The following is a 13,407-nucleotide window of genomic DNA, read 5'->3' on the forward strand; positions in this document are numbered from 1 at the left end:
AAAAGTTCTTTATAAAAACTTGAGTAATTCTTGTTCTCACTAGAAACATGCTATGTTAAATACTTAATGATATAGTTATATTTTTGGATCTAACATAATAGTAACATATTATTTATTACCTTTGAGCAGTGTCAACGCCTGAGGCTACAAAGTACACATACCTATGCCAAAAGAACGTGAAGAAACAGCAAAAATAAATGTTACTAGTCTTGCTTGCTTGCACTTGGGATTAGCCTAACCACTGTTTAAAGACAATGACAGTGCATCATCATAATTGAATGCTATGTGACCCATAAAAAGAACATGGACATGGGTTTGTGTTATGGATTACAACCTCACATTCACATAGAGCACATGCATTTGTGGTGTGTATGGCAAGTCAAAAGGTACTACAATTTAAAGTTACATTCTTTTCTTCCAACTTTTCACATTGTTGTACATTTCAACCACATTGCATTCATATGATTCTACACTCAAATACACATGTATATGTTCTATAGTATAGTAATAGTATTTAATTAAATTTTTAAAACTTCCTTTATCAATAAAAAAAATACTTGGTTAAATAAGTTTTTGATTCATATAATTATGTTATATTTTATTTTTAATTTATTTAAAAAATTTCTTTAAATAATAGTATCTCAAATATTTCTATCAATTATTTTGGTATCTATTTTTAGCCAATTCACGTGTGTGATTATAAGTTTTGAATAATATATTTAAAATATTAAAAAAATCTCCCATACTAAAATTTAAAAGTTTTAACAAAAGATAAAATTAATATGAATTTTCAGACATTAAAAGCTTAAAAAGTTATATTTAATTCATCTCTTGATAAATAAATTTTAAATTTTTGTGGGACATATTCTTATATTGTTCTAAACGTACATGCAAAAAATTATTCAAAATTTCTAATGATACACATAAGTTGACTTAAAGTGGAGTCCAAAATTATTGATAGAAAACAGTTAAAGAACTATTGTTATAAAAACAAATAAGTTATATTTATAAGAACCAAAAATATATTTGATTCAAAAATATATAATTAAAATTTCCTAATTAATTCAGTAAAAAGTGAAGAGTAAATACAAAGTTGATCCTTAAAATTGTAGTAGTATTTTAGCACACCTCTAATATTATCGATATTTTAAAATAATCTCTTAAAATTATAAATAAATAAATAAATAAAATTAATTAAGTTTGTCCTTTGTTGGTATTTGTAGAGACTAAATTGAGTTTGAAACCAAGTGATAATGTCAGTGAGCATTTAATAATAAATCTAGATAGATGGAGAAACTTGATTAATATTTTATAATTTTAGTGACTATTTTAAAATAATGATAATGTGAAAGACTAAGTTCGTATAAACTCTACAATTTCAAAGACTAATTTAAGTATTTTTGATTAATAGGTGAAGTTGTCGAAAAAACTGCATCCTTTGAAGAGTCTATAAATATTTTATTATTGATTAAATCACGAGAATTAAGAAATTAGTATCGTTATTATAAATTTGTCTTTTAAGAGAAAGAATTAGTTTATATTTCTATTATAGCCATTTTATTTGCTAAAGGTTATGTAAAATTATTAGAGGTGTGATGATAAATAAATAATTAATAAAGTTAAAATAAAAGTTAAAAAAAATTTATAAAAAAGGAGAAGAGGATCCTAAATTAAGAAACGAAGGTAGAAATATAGAGATAGTTAAATATCTATTTTATCAATTATTTTTTACTTATCAATTATCTTATCTTTCATTGACTCGCTCATTTAATCTATCTCTCGAATAATGTAAGTAAACGAATAATTGATAAGTTAAATATAATTGACAAAATAAAATAGTTAAATATAACTTGAAAATAGAAAATAAATTTAAAAAAAAAAAAAACTTGAAAAATTCATTACTAAAAAAAGAAAAAATATCAAAAAGATAATATTTATTTTTTATAAACAAATGTAAGTAAATCAGTAGTTGCGCTAACCTTTTTTTAAATTCTTTTAGTGTCGCTTGATTCACTAATCGAGTTACTCACTAGTGTATGTGTTGCAACCAATTTTAAGTTATCTTTCACATCATTGGCATATATAAAGAAAGACATGCAAGAATAAAGCAGAGGAGAGTGCTCATAAACAGTAATCCTTCAATTATGTCCACAAATAAGGTTCTCTTTTGATTTATTTTCTTTACAATTATTGAAAATAAGCTGCTAGGTTCGGTATTTCTTCTAGTTTAATCAATGCGACCCTTTATTAAATGATCTTTCCCCCTTACATGTGTCCCCGAGTGAAGGGACATGCATATGCACATGCAGTACCTAATATTGCCTCCCTTCAAAATATGACTTTTTTCAAAACCTATTATCATAACACTTTTAAAACTTTCTTTCAACTGTAATGATTATTTTCTTTATCAAAATAACTTTTAATGAAGAAAATAATACATGTGAAGATTAAGTTACAAAAAAAAGTTTGATACAAAAAAGACAACCATGTTCGACTTCTCCCGTAGTCTCTAAAAACACTATTTATGGATTTACAAAGAGAAATGGGAGGTTATAAATTTGAGGGAATTCTCAATTTTTGGGGTTTTTATTAATTGTAATATCTATTATTTAGAAATAATTTTAAAAATTTTACAAATAAATCATGACATGCATAATAATATATTAAGTTTTAATCTAGATCAACACTGTCATGTTATCAAATATAGTTCTACATCATTAATGAAGAGGAGTCACCAACAAACTTAAGTTCAAAACTAGAGATGGTGGAGAAAAATCCTAAAATTCATGCAACCGAGGGACTAAAATTGTTATTCACTTAAGTCTCATTATTATTAATGCATTTAAGTCTAATTATAATGAACTTAGCTCATTCCTCACTAACATTAAAAACCAAACCCCAATATAACTTAATTTCTAATTAAAGTCCTAAAAAATAATTAAAATGACAACTCATTATTCTCGCATAAAACCAAAGAACATAGGAAAGGAGACCAAAATACAGAGAAGAACTGGGGAAAACACAAAACCTTCACATAAGTAGGAAAAGAACAGTGAGATTATTCGCACTAAGAAGGAGAAGCAAGAGAAACACGAGCTTCACGCGTAGGAGGAGAAATGAGTGGGCATCGCACCCAAAGTAGGAGAAACATAAAGGAGAAGACGTTTGTAAACAGAGAAAAACACTTATTCTTTGTGAAGAAGATGAAGAATAAATTAATTAAAATACTTCAAAATGAACTATACACTTTTAAAAAACATAACAGTTAAAAATGGGGATATTTGTTGTGAACCTAAATGCAAATACGAATGTAGGATTACGACACAAAGGAGAACCCAATCTTGACACAATTTGCAGCCACGACGGCTGCACCTGTTGAACACAGCTCACCAGTCAAACGCATTGCAGCAAACCTCACCGCAGCTCCACGACTCCGCAATTGACAATATAGGTTCAATCTTGATAAACAATAGAGATTACTGATTGCGCTGATCACCAGTTAGCACAAGTGAAGGAACATAATGAAGAGAGAAAGGGATAATAATAAATATGGGATTTTGTAGCTTGCAAATTAAAGTTTTTCATTAAATTCATTTTGCCCAAGTGAATATTCAAAGATTTTCAAAATGAAAAGAACTTATACAGGAACATATTGATGAAGAGACAAAGTGCGTATCATATAGTATTATATTATATATGCATTTGAAGCTTGCAAATTAAATTTCATAATTAAAATGACTAATAATATCGATGATGCCATGATGGGGTACTTTCCAACTGAACAGCAACTGAGTAATATTAGCACTTCCATCATCAACAAAGCCATTCTCCTATCATTGAGGTAAAAGTAAACCTAAAACTTTCTAACCATAATAATGCTGACCTGGTGAAGCCCCACCAGGTCTCACAGGTGACGAACCAGGAGCCCCAGGATGGCTGATTCCAATTGGATTAGGGCTGCTTTGAGAAAGAGGAGAGGAAGTGGTCGGCATACCTGTTGATGCATAGGCAGGCATAGGAGGAACTGCACCAGTTTGAACAGGATAAGCACCGGGAACAGATATGTAACTCGGTCTAACTGACTGCAGATTTGGATCCCATGACGGCACTTGTCCTCCAGGAACTTGAGTCTGAAAAGCAGGGGCACCGGCATGGTACATAGGTGCAGCCTGAGGATTTTGCCAAGCTGTTGCAGGAACTTGTGCTGCAACCAAACTAGGATGTGGCACTGTGTAGTCCCGACTTTTGTCACTGAAAGCCTGAAAACAGAACATACAACATTAAAATTAGACTCAGACTCATTCAATTGTCATAAACAAATTACCATTATAGGTAAATCAAGTGTCAAGAAGCATACATTTAAGTCTCAAATTTCTTTCCGATCAAGAAAGTGTCCACATTGCTTCTCTAAGGATATCTCTAATTTTTTCCCCTCATTAACATTAACTCAAAAAACACATTTTTTTTATACCTTTACATTGAGATCAGTATGACGAGAGTATGATAGATGAAGCTTACAATAGCCACCATCATATATGCAATGTCCCTCTAAAGCTTCTCTAGCAGCTGCTGCCGTTACAACATCTGTAAAAAAACAATTACAAATGATCAGATCTCTAGCCAATCTGGTGCCAGAACTCCCACAGCAACTAAATGTATATAGTATACCATGTAAAATGGACCCTAATCTTTAAGAGTGTAATACACAAAAGGCAGAAATAAATTGAATAAAGAAAAATATATTAATAGAAAGAAATAAAAACAACAAAAGGGAATACAATAGATCCTCCTCAAATAACTTAAGGAAAAAACATGACTTGAAAAAGAGACTCAAGAAATGCTCCAAAGGGTGACCAGTTTCTATTTCATACCATTAATAGACATACATCTAAAATCATAATTAGTTCTCGGATGAAAATACAATTTAACTCAAATTCATAGAGAAGTACCATAATTATTTCTATCCATTACCACAAAAACATCAAAATTCAGCATTGAAGTAGAAGGCAAGCATTTGGTTAATGAAATAATCAACAAAAAGAAAAACGAAATTTGGAATTGAACTGATATGAAATTATCAAAACAACTGAAAAACAGCCTATGGGTTATCAATCATTCAATCCAAGGAACCACCAAATCCAAAGACAAGAAAACTAAGGAGAGAGAGTAGGCATTTATATAATTATATATACATTAGAAATTCTATATAAAACTGGAACATAGTGCACAAGCTCAAGAACTAACAGACAAGTAGGATTGTTACCAGGGTACTGAATTAGTGCCTGAGTTTGACCATTCTTTTCGAACATAGCAATTTTCTGGATGGTACCAAATGCAGAGAACACCTGTAAAGATAGACCAACATTGAGTGCATAATTCACAAACAAATTAGGAAATTTTACTGAAATATATAAAATCTCACCGTGTTGATGACGTCAACAGTAACAGCATACTGCATATTTTCAATGGAAGCCAAAAGTACATTGCTCTCCGGTTCTCTCCTCTTCCCATCAGGACCTATAGTAGGCTGAAGATTACAATTTCTTAGCACATACTAAAATAGAAAAAGCTAAAAGTTATTGAAGAATAAAATAATAAAACACCTGTGCTGCCCCCTCCATAGCACTATGATTGACAGGGAGCATAGGATTTGTATAGTCCCTGAAAAGTTATGGACAAAATCAGTATTATTAACTGTTGACGCACTAACATCTATAAGAGAAATAGGAATATAGCCGCGCATATTAAATAAAAACATAATCCGTGAGCCAAAGCTGTGAAAATAAATTGATTACACTAAACATATATAGCTAAGGGAAGCATCAACCATTTGACACAATACTTAGAGGTGTTGCCATGTGACTAACTGTCAATGAAGCCGCGGGTTCAATTTGTGGAATAAGACTCTTGCAAATGCAAGACTGTCTATAATAATAGATCTAAAATGAGTCCGATCATTCCCTGTACTCTACCATGGTGGGACTTGTAGCACCAGGTTGCCCTATCCCATTAAACATATATGAAGATCTTGCTAGATGATAAAGCCATTGAACCAAAATGGTTGACTAGAAATATAAATGATAAATAACAAAAGTTAAGAGACAACCCTGTTATATTTATGTAATTTTCAAAATATAATGATAGAAGAAATGCTTAGTTCACAACACAAGCTTATTGATACAATTATGGTTCGCAAACAATTAATTAAGAGGTCACAACTCACCATCACTAAGTCAAATTATTTTAACACAATGTTATCCAAGCAGCAAGTAGAATAAGAAATTATTTACAATTACATATTCAAGGAAACAAGGCTTCAAGTCTTGAAGTTAAGAACCTCCATACAAAACAAGAAAAAAATAATATAAAGTATTTTTCATATAAACAGCTGGAAAATGATCAAGGAATTTACAAAGTGGTCATGGCAACTCAACCGAATCCTGACTACCAAGCTTCAGTAACCCCTAGATGATAAAAGCACATATATCAATTAGCAGATAAGAGAACCCCAAGAAAAATTACATACAAGAGCTTTCACAATTTGCCTAAGTTTCTAAGAAAATAAACCATCAAGAAACATAATTGAAGAATAACTTATGATAGTTGTCTTGCCTGCTTCCACCATTACCTGCTGCGATTAGATTGAAATTTGATATTCAGATCTCTATGTGCCGAGTATGAAATGCGCAAATTACAAGAACCAACATGATCTGGAAGCAGGTATCTGGATGCAAATGACAAGTTAATCAGCAAAAATTATAACCATCAAACTAAGAAGTGAACTAAAGACAGGGTAAGATAAGTAAGCGGGAAATACAAAAATAATTTTGCCTTGGTATGCTTCTTCCATCCAGTGCTTCCCTAGCTGAAGAAGCAGTCTCGGCATCAGTGAACTGAATCAGAGCCTGTCATGGCATAAAACTTAGTTAATTCTTACAGTGAGTCAGGGACATTGAAGGAAGCGCAGCTGACAATAATTCACTAACCTGGAAACCTGCTGTCTTTTCAAAGGTAGCAATTTTGTGAACAAAACCAAAAGCAGAAAACACCTGAACAAAGAATTAAAAAACACTAGTTCATGCATCACATTGCTTCTCCCTAAATAAAAAGGTCAGAAGATAATAGGACAGCAGATGATTGGGAACCATCCCAAATGTAAAGATTACAAGGTAATGTCAAGAAGGAAAAGGAAGTTTCAAACAGATGAGGAATAAGTGCAGAATGACACCTGTACTCATCTGTGTGACCTTAGAAAGGAGTACGACGCACATGATAATAATTCCAAACTGTCTCCAACAAAAGTATCTAAATATGAGAGAACACCATCTGTGATTCAACCGATTCCAGTAAAAAGTGGGAGATGATTTAATCAGGATTCTCTCTAAATGTAAATAAAAGGGTAAAAATAAAAGTTCACATGGTTAAATGAAAAAAAAAATGGAATTGTATATGAGTAGAGTATTAAAAGGAAGATTCCTAGCCAGTCACTTATGAGATAACCCTTCCTACTCCCAGAAAAACATCGGACAAAACCAAAATATTAAGCAGATTGATTGACACTCGTATTATACTAGAAGTTTTGGGGAAATTCTCCCGTGATTTCACTACTGCACAACTTCAAGGGTCAGCAGCTCTCCCCAATCCCAAAGGCCCCAAGTCTCTGAAAATGGCAAGATAGTGTGCCTCTACGGCCTTCTTATATTTATATATACATCACAGACAGTCAAACCCTCCAACTAACTCAGTCTAATTATTTCCAACTAAGTAACCCTCAAAAAGGTTACCAGAATTCACAAATTGTTGTACCCCATTCCAGTACTCATACCTGATAACCCTATTTTTGCAACCTAATAAAAATTTTAAAAAGTTTAATTTGTTATTTGAAGATGGCATCAGTGCAATGGAAAGTGCTATCAGCACAAAAATAAAATAGTATGAAACATAAATTATTTTTGTGAATAAGTTACTGCCTAATGATATTAATGAACACTTCAAAATTGGCTGTGCTTTTGAATTATATATCCTAATCCGCAATACTGAAACATCCCAAACTTTCTTAACAAAAAAAGGGCTTTGATGACCCAAAAAGCGAGATATTTCTGGAAGCCATTTATGTGAATAATCATACCCTTATTTGACAAAACACCCCTTCATATTATTTGGATCATAACACTTTTTCTGGCATGTTTTTAAATATTCACTTCAAAGTTCAGACATAAGCCTTAGCAGATAAAGCATGTAGATCTAAACCCTAATTCAAAAATAAGAATATAAAAGAAACCAAAGCAGAATAAAGTGCTTCTACATAAACACACCCAAGGAGTTTAAAAAATCACAAGCACAAAAGAGAACCAAAAGTCCAAAACAACTTTGCAGCACTTACCAAGTGGATAACATCAATGCTCACATCCCCAGCTTCCACACCTTCAATAGTTACCAGCAAGACATTTCCAGGAATATCTCCAGGGCTTTTGTTGTTGACAATTTCGTGTCTATTGGAATACTGTATGTAAACAGTTTTACCACGAACCTGAGCAGGCTCGGAAGATGAAGCATAATATGAAACCATTGAAATTGCTTGATTTAGATCCACCTGGAAAAGAAGGTATAGTTGAGAATTCACTAATTCAGAAATCTGAGTTGGAAAGTCAGAAAAGGACCAGGAACCATATCATCAAATAAAAGAAAATACATTGCAGTTGGCAGATTTTAACTTGTAAGTTATAATACTAATCAAGGGACTGAGCTTCTTTTCTGCCTCCATGTTTTCTCAAAAGCCCTTAATTTTTGTCCTGATTGGCCAATCCGAATGTGTATGTGAGAACTTAAGGGGGCGGGAGAAGAAACCACCATTAAGGGAAATAAGCTAAACTGGGCAAACAGCAGCAGAAACAAATGTTTATGATTTAAACATTTTCCATCTTATGGCAGGTTCAATATTCGCTATATATCAAATCATCAATCTAAACATAGATAGGCTTCTTCAAGCTGTCTCAAAACAAGTTGAACAGCCATAGTAGAACGTGGAGTAAATTCTGGCAAGAGTCAATGGGACTTCTGGCTGGATGTGCTATGGGATCTTTGATCTAGAGGCTACAAAGTCACGATTTAGTCCGCTACCAAACCAAATCCAAACCTAGAAGCCTAATAGCAGTTTCAAGGGGGTGCAGAAACTGATTTCAACTTAAATGGGATCCTCTTATTCAGAAGATTCATATTCATTACAAAATCAATTACATTTTCTTTACTACCTATGAGTGCTTGTTAAAAATACTATGCAAACATGATTATGAACCTTATTCTTACTAATATCAAAGGTTTTTTCCAAAGTCTATATGTCTTGCGCTTCATATGATGCAAATCATGTCATAAAGATACGGTTAAATTGAGCTCAATTCTCCTCTAGTCTTAGATCAAGAAATGGATGATTAAAAACCCATTAACAAACAACATTCCAATAGCTTAAGGAGATTGATGCGAACTATATAACACCAACACTTTAGATTGAAGGCGTGTCTGGTGTCTGAGACACATGTCTTTTTCAGACACTGACACGTCGGATTACATTCATTCACTTTTATTTTCTCGAATTATCATTGTTGTCTATACATTAGCGTCGTGCCTGTGTCATGTGCTTCATAGGATACAAATTATGTCATAAATAAATGGTTAAACTAAGCTCAATTTCTCTCAAGTCTTGGATCTAGAAATGCTTGGTTAAAAATTCTAGAATAATGCTAGCAACACATTATCTAACACACTCTTTATGATTGGCTAAAATTCACATTGGTCCCACCAAATTCATATGGGACCCACATGATTTGGTGGGACCTATGTGAATTTTTACCAATCAAAGAGAGTGTGTAGAAAGTGTGTTATTGGCACTCCTCAAAACCCTAATATAGATGCCCTAAGTAAAAGAGTAGAACCCAATAACAAACAACATTCCAATAGCCTAAGGAGATTTATGTAGTGATTAACCCATCAATTTGGTCCATAAACTATCACTCTCTCTCCAATTTCGTCTCTTAACCAATGTTGTCAATTTGCAGAAAATAGCAGATGTTCAAATTTTGCTAAGCTATACCACAATAGTGGCTATTTGAAAACAATTTTTACTAAATATTGTGTTACATAGCAATAGCATTTTGTTCAAATTCCACTATACTATAGCGCTATAGCGCCTATTTGACAACACTGCTCTAAACCATAGAAAATAATAACTAGTCCCTAAATTGCCATTAATCCTTGACCTATCATTATCTCCCGTACTTATAAAACAACTGAGCTCAATTTTTCTCTAGCCTTGGATCAAGAAATACACAATGTAAAACCCTATAACAATCAACATAACAATAGCCTAAGGAGATTGAGGCAAACAAATTAACACCATCAAGATGTCTCCAACGCCCAACATGTCTACCAATACAACACTAACACATATCACTACATTCAATCACTTTCATTTTCTCAAATTATGTAATAAAGAAATGGTTAAAATGAACTCAATTTCTCTCTAGTCTTAGATCAAGAAATGCATGATTAAAATTAAAAGAACCCTAATATTTATAAACGATGATGATAGTAGTAAAAAAAGATTGAAAAGAGTGAGAGATAAGGAAGTTAGTAATTACGAATTCGACAAAGGCTTGGTTGCGATTGGCGCCGACATTGCATTTAGTGTTGACGATTTTACCGAAGGGATTGCAAAGTTCAATGAGTTCTTCTTCGGAACACTCCCAAGGAAGGTTGCGAAGGTGAAGAACTTTGGATGGGGTTTGTGTGTAACGGAACTGGTGTTGGTTTGATGTTGACATTTATTGAAGATTTCCGATTCAAGAAGACGGAATTGTGATATGAAGAAGAAAGAGGAGATTGAATTGAAGATTGTAAGGGATTGTTTGTTGTCGTCTACTAGTGTTAGTGTATATCCCCACTGGCAAAAGTGAATTTTTATGTAATGCGATTGCTTTTATTTTTTATTGAATTATTTTATTTCATTGAATTAATTATTCCATGTAAATGGTTAAGTTTTTCTTTGCTTTTTTTTCTTTCTCTAATACATTTTCTGGTCTCATAAAATATTTTTAATAATAGGTCGATTTGTTTATTATTTTTAAAAAAAATATATATTTTTGTTATAATATATCTTTAAAAAAATTAAAAAATTAATTTAAATATTTTATTTTAAAATATCATTTTAAGTATTTCGTTTATTTGTTACAATTTTTTTTAGATAATGAAATTTCAAAAAATGAAAAGTTATTTTGAAAATTTTTTCATAAAAAATATTTTTGAAAGATACATTTAAAAAAAAATAATTTTTATCATGTTAAAATCTCTATTATTGAATATTTAAAGTATTGAATGTCAAATTATTATTTTTTAAACGGTAACAAATGAATCTAAAACAATTTCTATTATTTTCAAGTAATTTATCGTAAAAATTATTTTTTTAAATATAAAGCCAAAATCACATTTTTTTTAAATCTTAAACAAACGAACCCACACTTTTCAATATTATCTTTGATGAATTAAAACCTACATCCCTTCCATAAGAAACCTAACTAATTTGGTATGACTTATATGAATTTTAATCAACCAAAGACAAGGTGTTAGAAAATGTGTTATTGAATGTGTTACTATCCTTTCTTAAATATTATGTTTCACTTCAGTCATTTATGTTTGGTCTGTTATTCTGATCTCTTAAGTCATAAATATTGGACACTTTAGTCCTTAAGTTATTTTCGTTCTATATTACTCGTTTAAGTTACAAATATTATATATTTTGGTCATTTTAAATAGTCTCTAATATTGTAACTTAAGAGACCAAAGTGACTGAAATTTGTAACTTATGGGAACAAAATCTTTAATGTATATAACTTTTGGGACTAAAATGGAACGTAAATGTATCGAACAAAAATTTAAAGGGCCAATGCAAAACCTCAAAATAACTTGAGGAACCAAAAGTGTAATTTTTATTTTTAGATAATTTTAAAAATAAATTTTGTTTAGTAAAATGAAGTTAAGTTAGTTTTTATTCAATTTTAAAAACATTTTTTTCTCTAAAATCCAAAATGACAAAATGAGGTTTTATAATTCTTAATTTTTTTAATTCTAGCACATCATTGTCGGTGGTTATTGGTCACCATTTTGAATATTGTCGATCATCACTCTAACATAGATCGTCGTCAATTACCACTCCAACAACTATCATCCATCACTCCAACCACCACCTTCGACCACTCAAACACTTGGTTACCACCATATCAACCATTCTTGGCCACGACCCTGGTCTCTGTTAACCACTACTCCAACCACCATAGCCATTATCAGTCAACACCCGTTGACCACAACTATGACATCCTCCAAAGATAACTTTCAACCACCACCATTGACTATCACTTTGTGCACCTTGAACCACCACTCTGAGTAACACCTTATATCATTCCTACTCTCTAACCACTATTTTGACCTCTTTTATCCACCACTTTAATCATCTCCTTTGATCACCACTCTAATAACCACCTAATGGCTACTTCCAACTTCGAGAGCCAATATTTCAACCATAATTATTAAAAAGAAGTTTTAAGGTAAAGTACATTAAAATCAACCGATGTAGAACAATATAGCATAAATTATAGAACGAAAAAATATAAGATTTTGAAAAACCTACGTACCTTAAAGAACTTTTTTGTGATCATTGGTGAGATCAATTGAGAGACGATCTTATTTCTTCAACTCAAGTAACCAATCAACGACATCTTCTTCTTCTTCTTAGGATTGAGATGTTCCTTAAGTACTTCCTCAAAAAAGCAAGGAAACAATACCCTTTGTGTTGATCACTGGCACTCGTGAATTGGGTCTTGAACCTCTACAATCTCAATGGGCTAGCCCATTAGTTGCTCAATCATGAAGCTTGTGAATGGCTCGCATGGTTAAGAAGGCAATAGAAGAATAACTAACTTATTGAACTAATGAATAAGGTTGTTATAAGCTAGTAAGAGAATAAGCAACTATTTTATGTTCACATTGCCTAGTGTAACGGTGCGGTCTCAATTACCGGCACTGTTATTCACGATCTTCTTGTTCTATTATCTTCCGTGCGAATCAAACCTGATACTTAAGAGATAAGTATCATCGTTGATTCATTCTCACTATCAATTGAACTGCAACTCAAGATTTTTTCAATTCAATTTGATCTTTAAGATTTTTTTATCTCATAACAATCTTTTAAAATCTTATAGATTTTATTATTTTTTGTTGACAAATTTTAGTTTTCGTTAGTGCTACGTTGTAGGGAGAGATAAAATTCTCAACATCTTTATCAATATGATAACTTTAAATCGTTTATTATCACACTTCACTTATTTCTATCTGATAGTGAATTAAGATCAATGATGACAA

The 13,407-nt window shown here is 31.7% G+C and overlaps 1 protein-coding gene across 4 annotated transcripts; it reads right to left on the reverse strand.

Annotated features, from left to right (window-relative positions):
• Window positions 1-3,618: 3,618 nt before the first annotated feature.
• LOC101514424 (polypyrimidine tract-binding protein homolog 1-like) lies at window positions 3,619-10,942 on the reverse strand. 4 transcript variants are annotated; one of them, XM_004491767.4, is made up of 11 exons: window positions 10,635-10,942; window positions 8,384-8,593; window positions 6,987-7,049; window positions 6,832-6,905; window positions 6,629-6,724; window positions 5,604-5,661; window positions 5,423-5,527; window positions 5,264-5,345; window positions 4,472-4,584; window positions 3,995-4,259; window positions 3,619-3,830 (listed from the first exon to the last, which is right to left on the reverse strand). In XM_004491767.4, exons 1-11 carry the CDS (start codon window positions 10,815-10,817, stop codon window positions 3,814-3,816), a joined length of 1,266 nt encoding a protein of 421 aa, XP_004491824.1. In that variant the 5' UTR covers window positions 10,818-10,942; the 3' UTR covers window positions 3,619-3,813. The 4 variants fall into 4 exon arrangements, 3 of the variants coding, with proteins under 3 accessions (XP_004491824.1, XP_004491823.1, XP_004491825.1); XM_004491766.4 differs by having other exon boundaries at window positions 3,619-4,259; window positions 10,635-10,941; XM_004491768.4 differs by lacking the exon at window positions 3,619-3,830 and having other exon boundaries at window positions 4,116-4,259; window positions 4,519-4,584.
• Between the last annotated feature and the right edge of the window lie 2,465 nt (window positions 10,943-13,407).

The sequence above is a fragment of the Cicer arietinum genome, chromosome 3 (assembly GCF_000331145.2).
Source record: "Cicer arietinum cultivar CDC Frontier isolate Library 1 chromosome 3, Cicar.CDCFrontier_v2.0, whole genome shotgun sequence".
NCBI classification, from domain to species: Eukaryota; Viridiplantae; Streptophyta; class Magnoliopsida; order Fabales; family Fabaceae; genus Cicer; species Cicer arietinum.

Coding starts and splice junctions, on each gene's coding strand:
- LOC101514424 (XM_004491766.4), bottom strand. CDS start 10,817: ATGTCAACATCAAACCAACACCAGTTCCGTTACACACAAACCCCATCC. Junction 6,906..6,986: donor AAAAGACAGCAGGTTTCCAG/GTTAGTGAATTA, acceptor ATGCCATGACAG/GCTCTGATTCAGTTCACTGA. Junction 4,260..4,471: donor ATACTGATCTCAATGTAAAG/GTATAAAAAAAA, acceptor TTCTGTTTTCAG/GCTTTCAGTGACAAAAGTCG.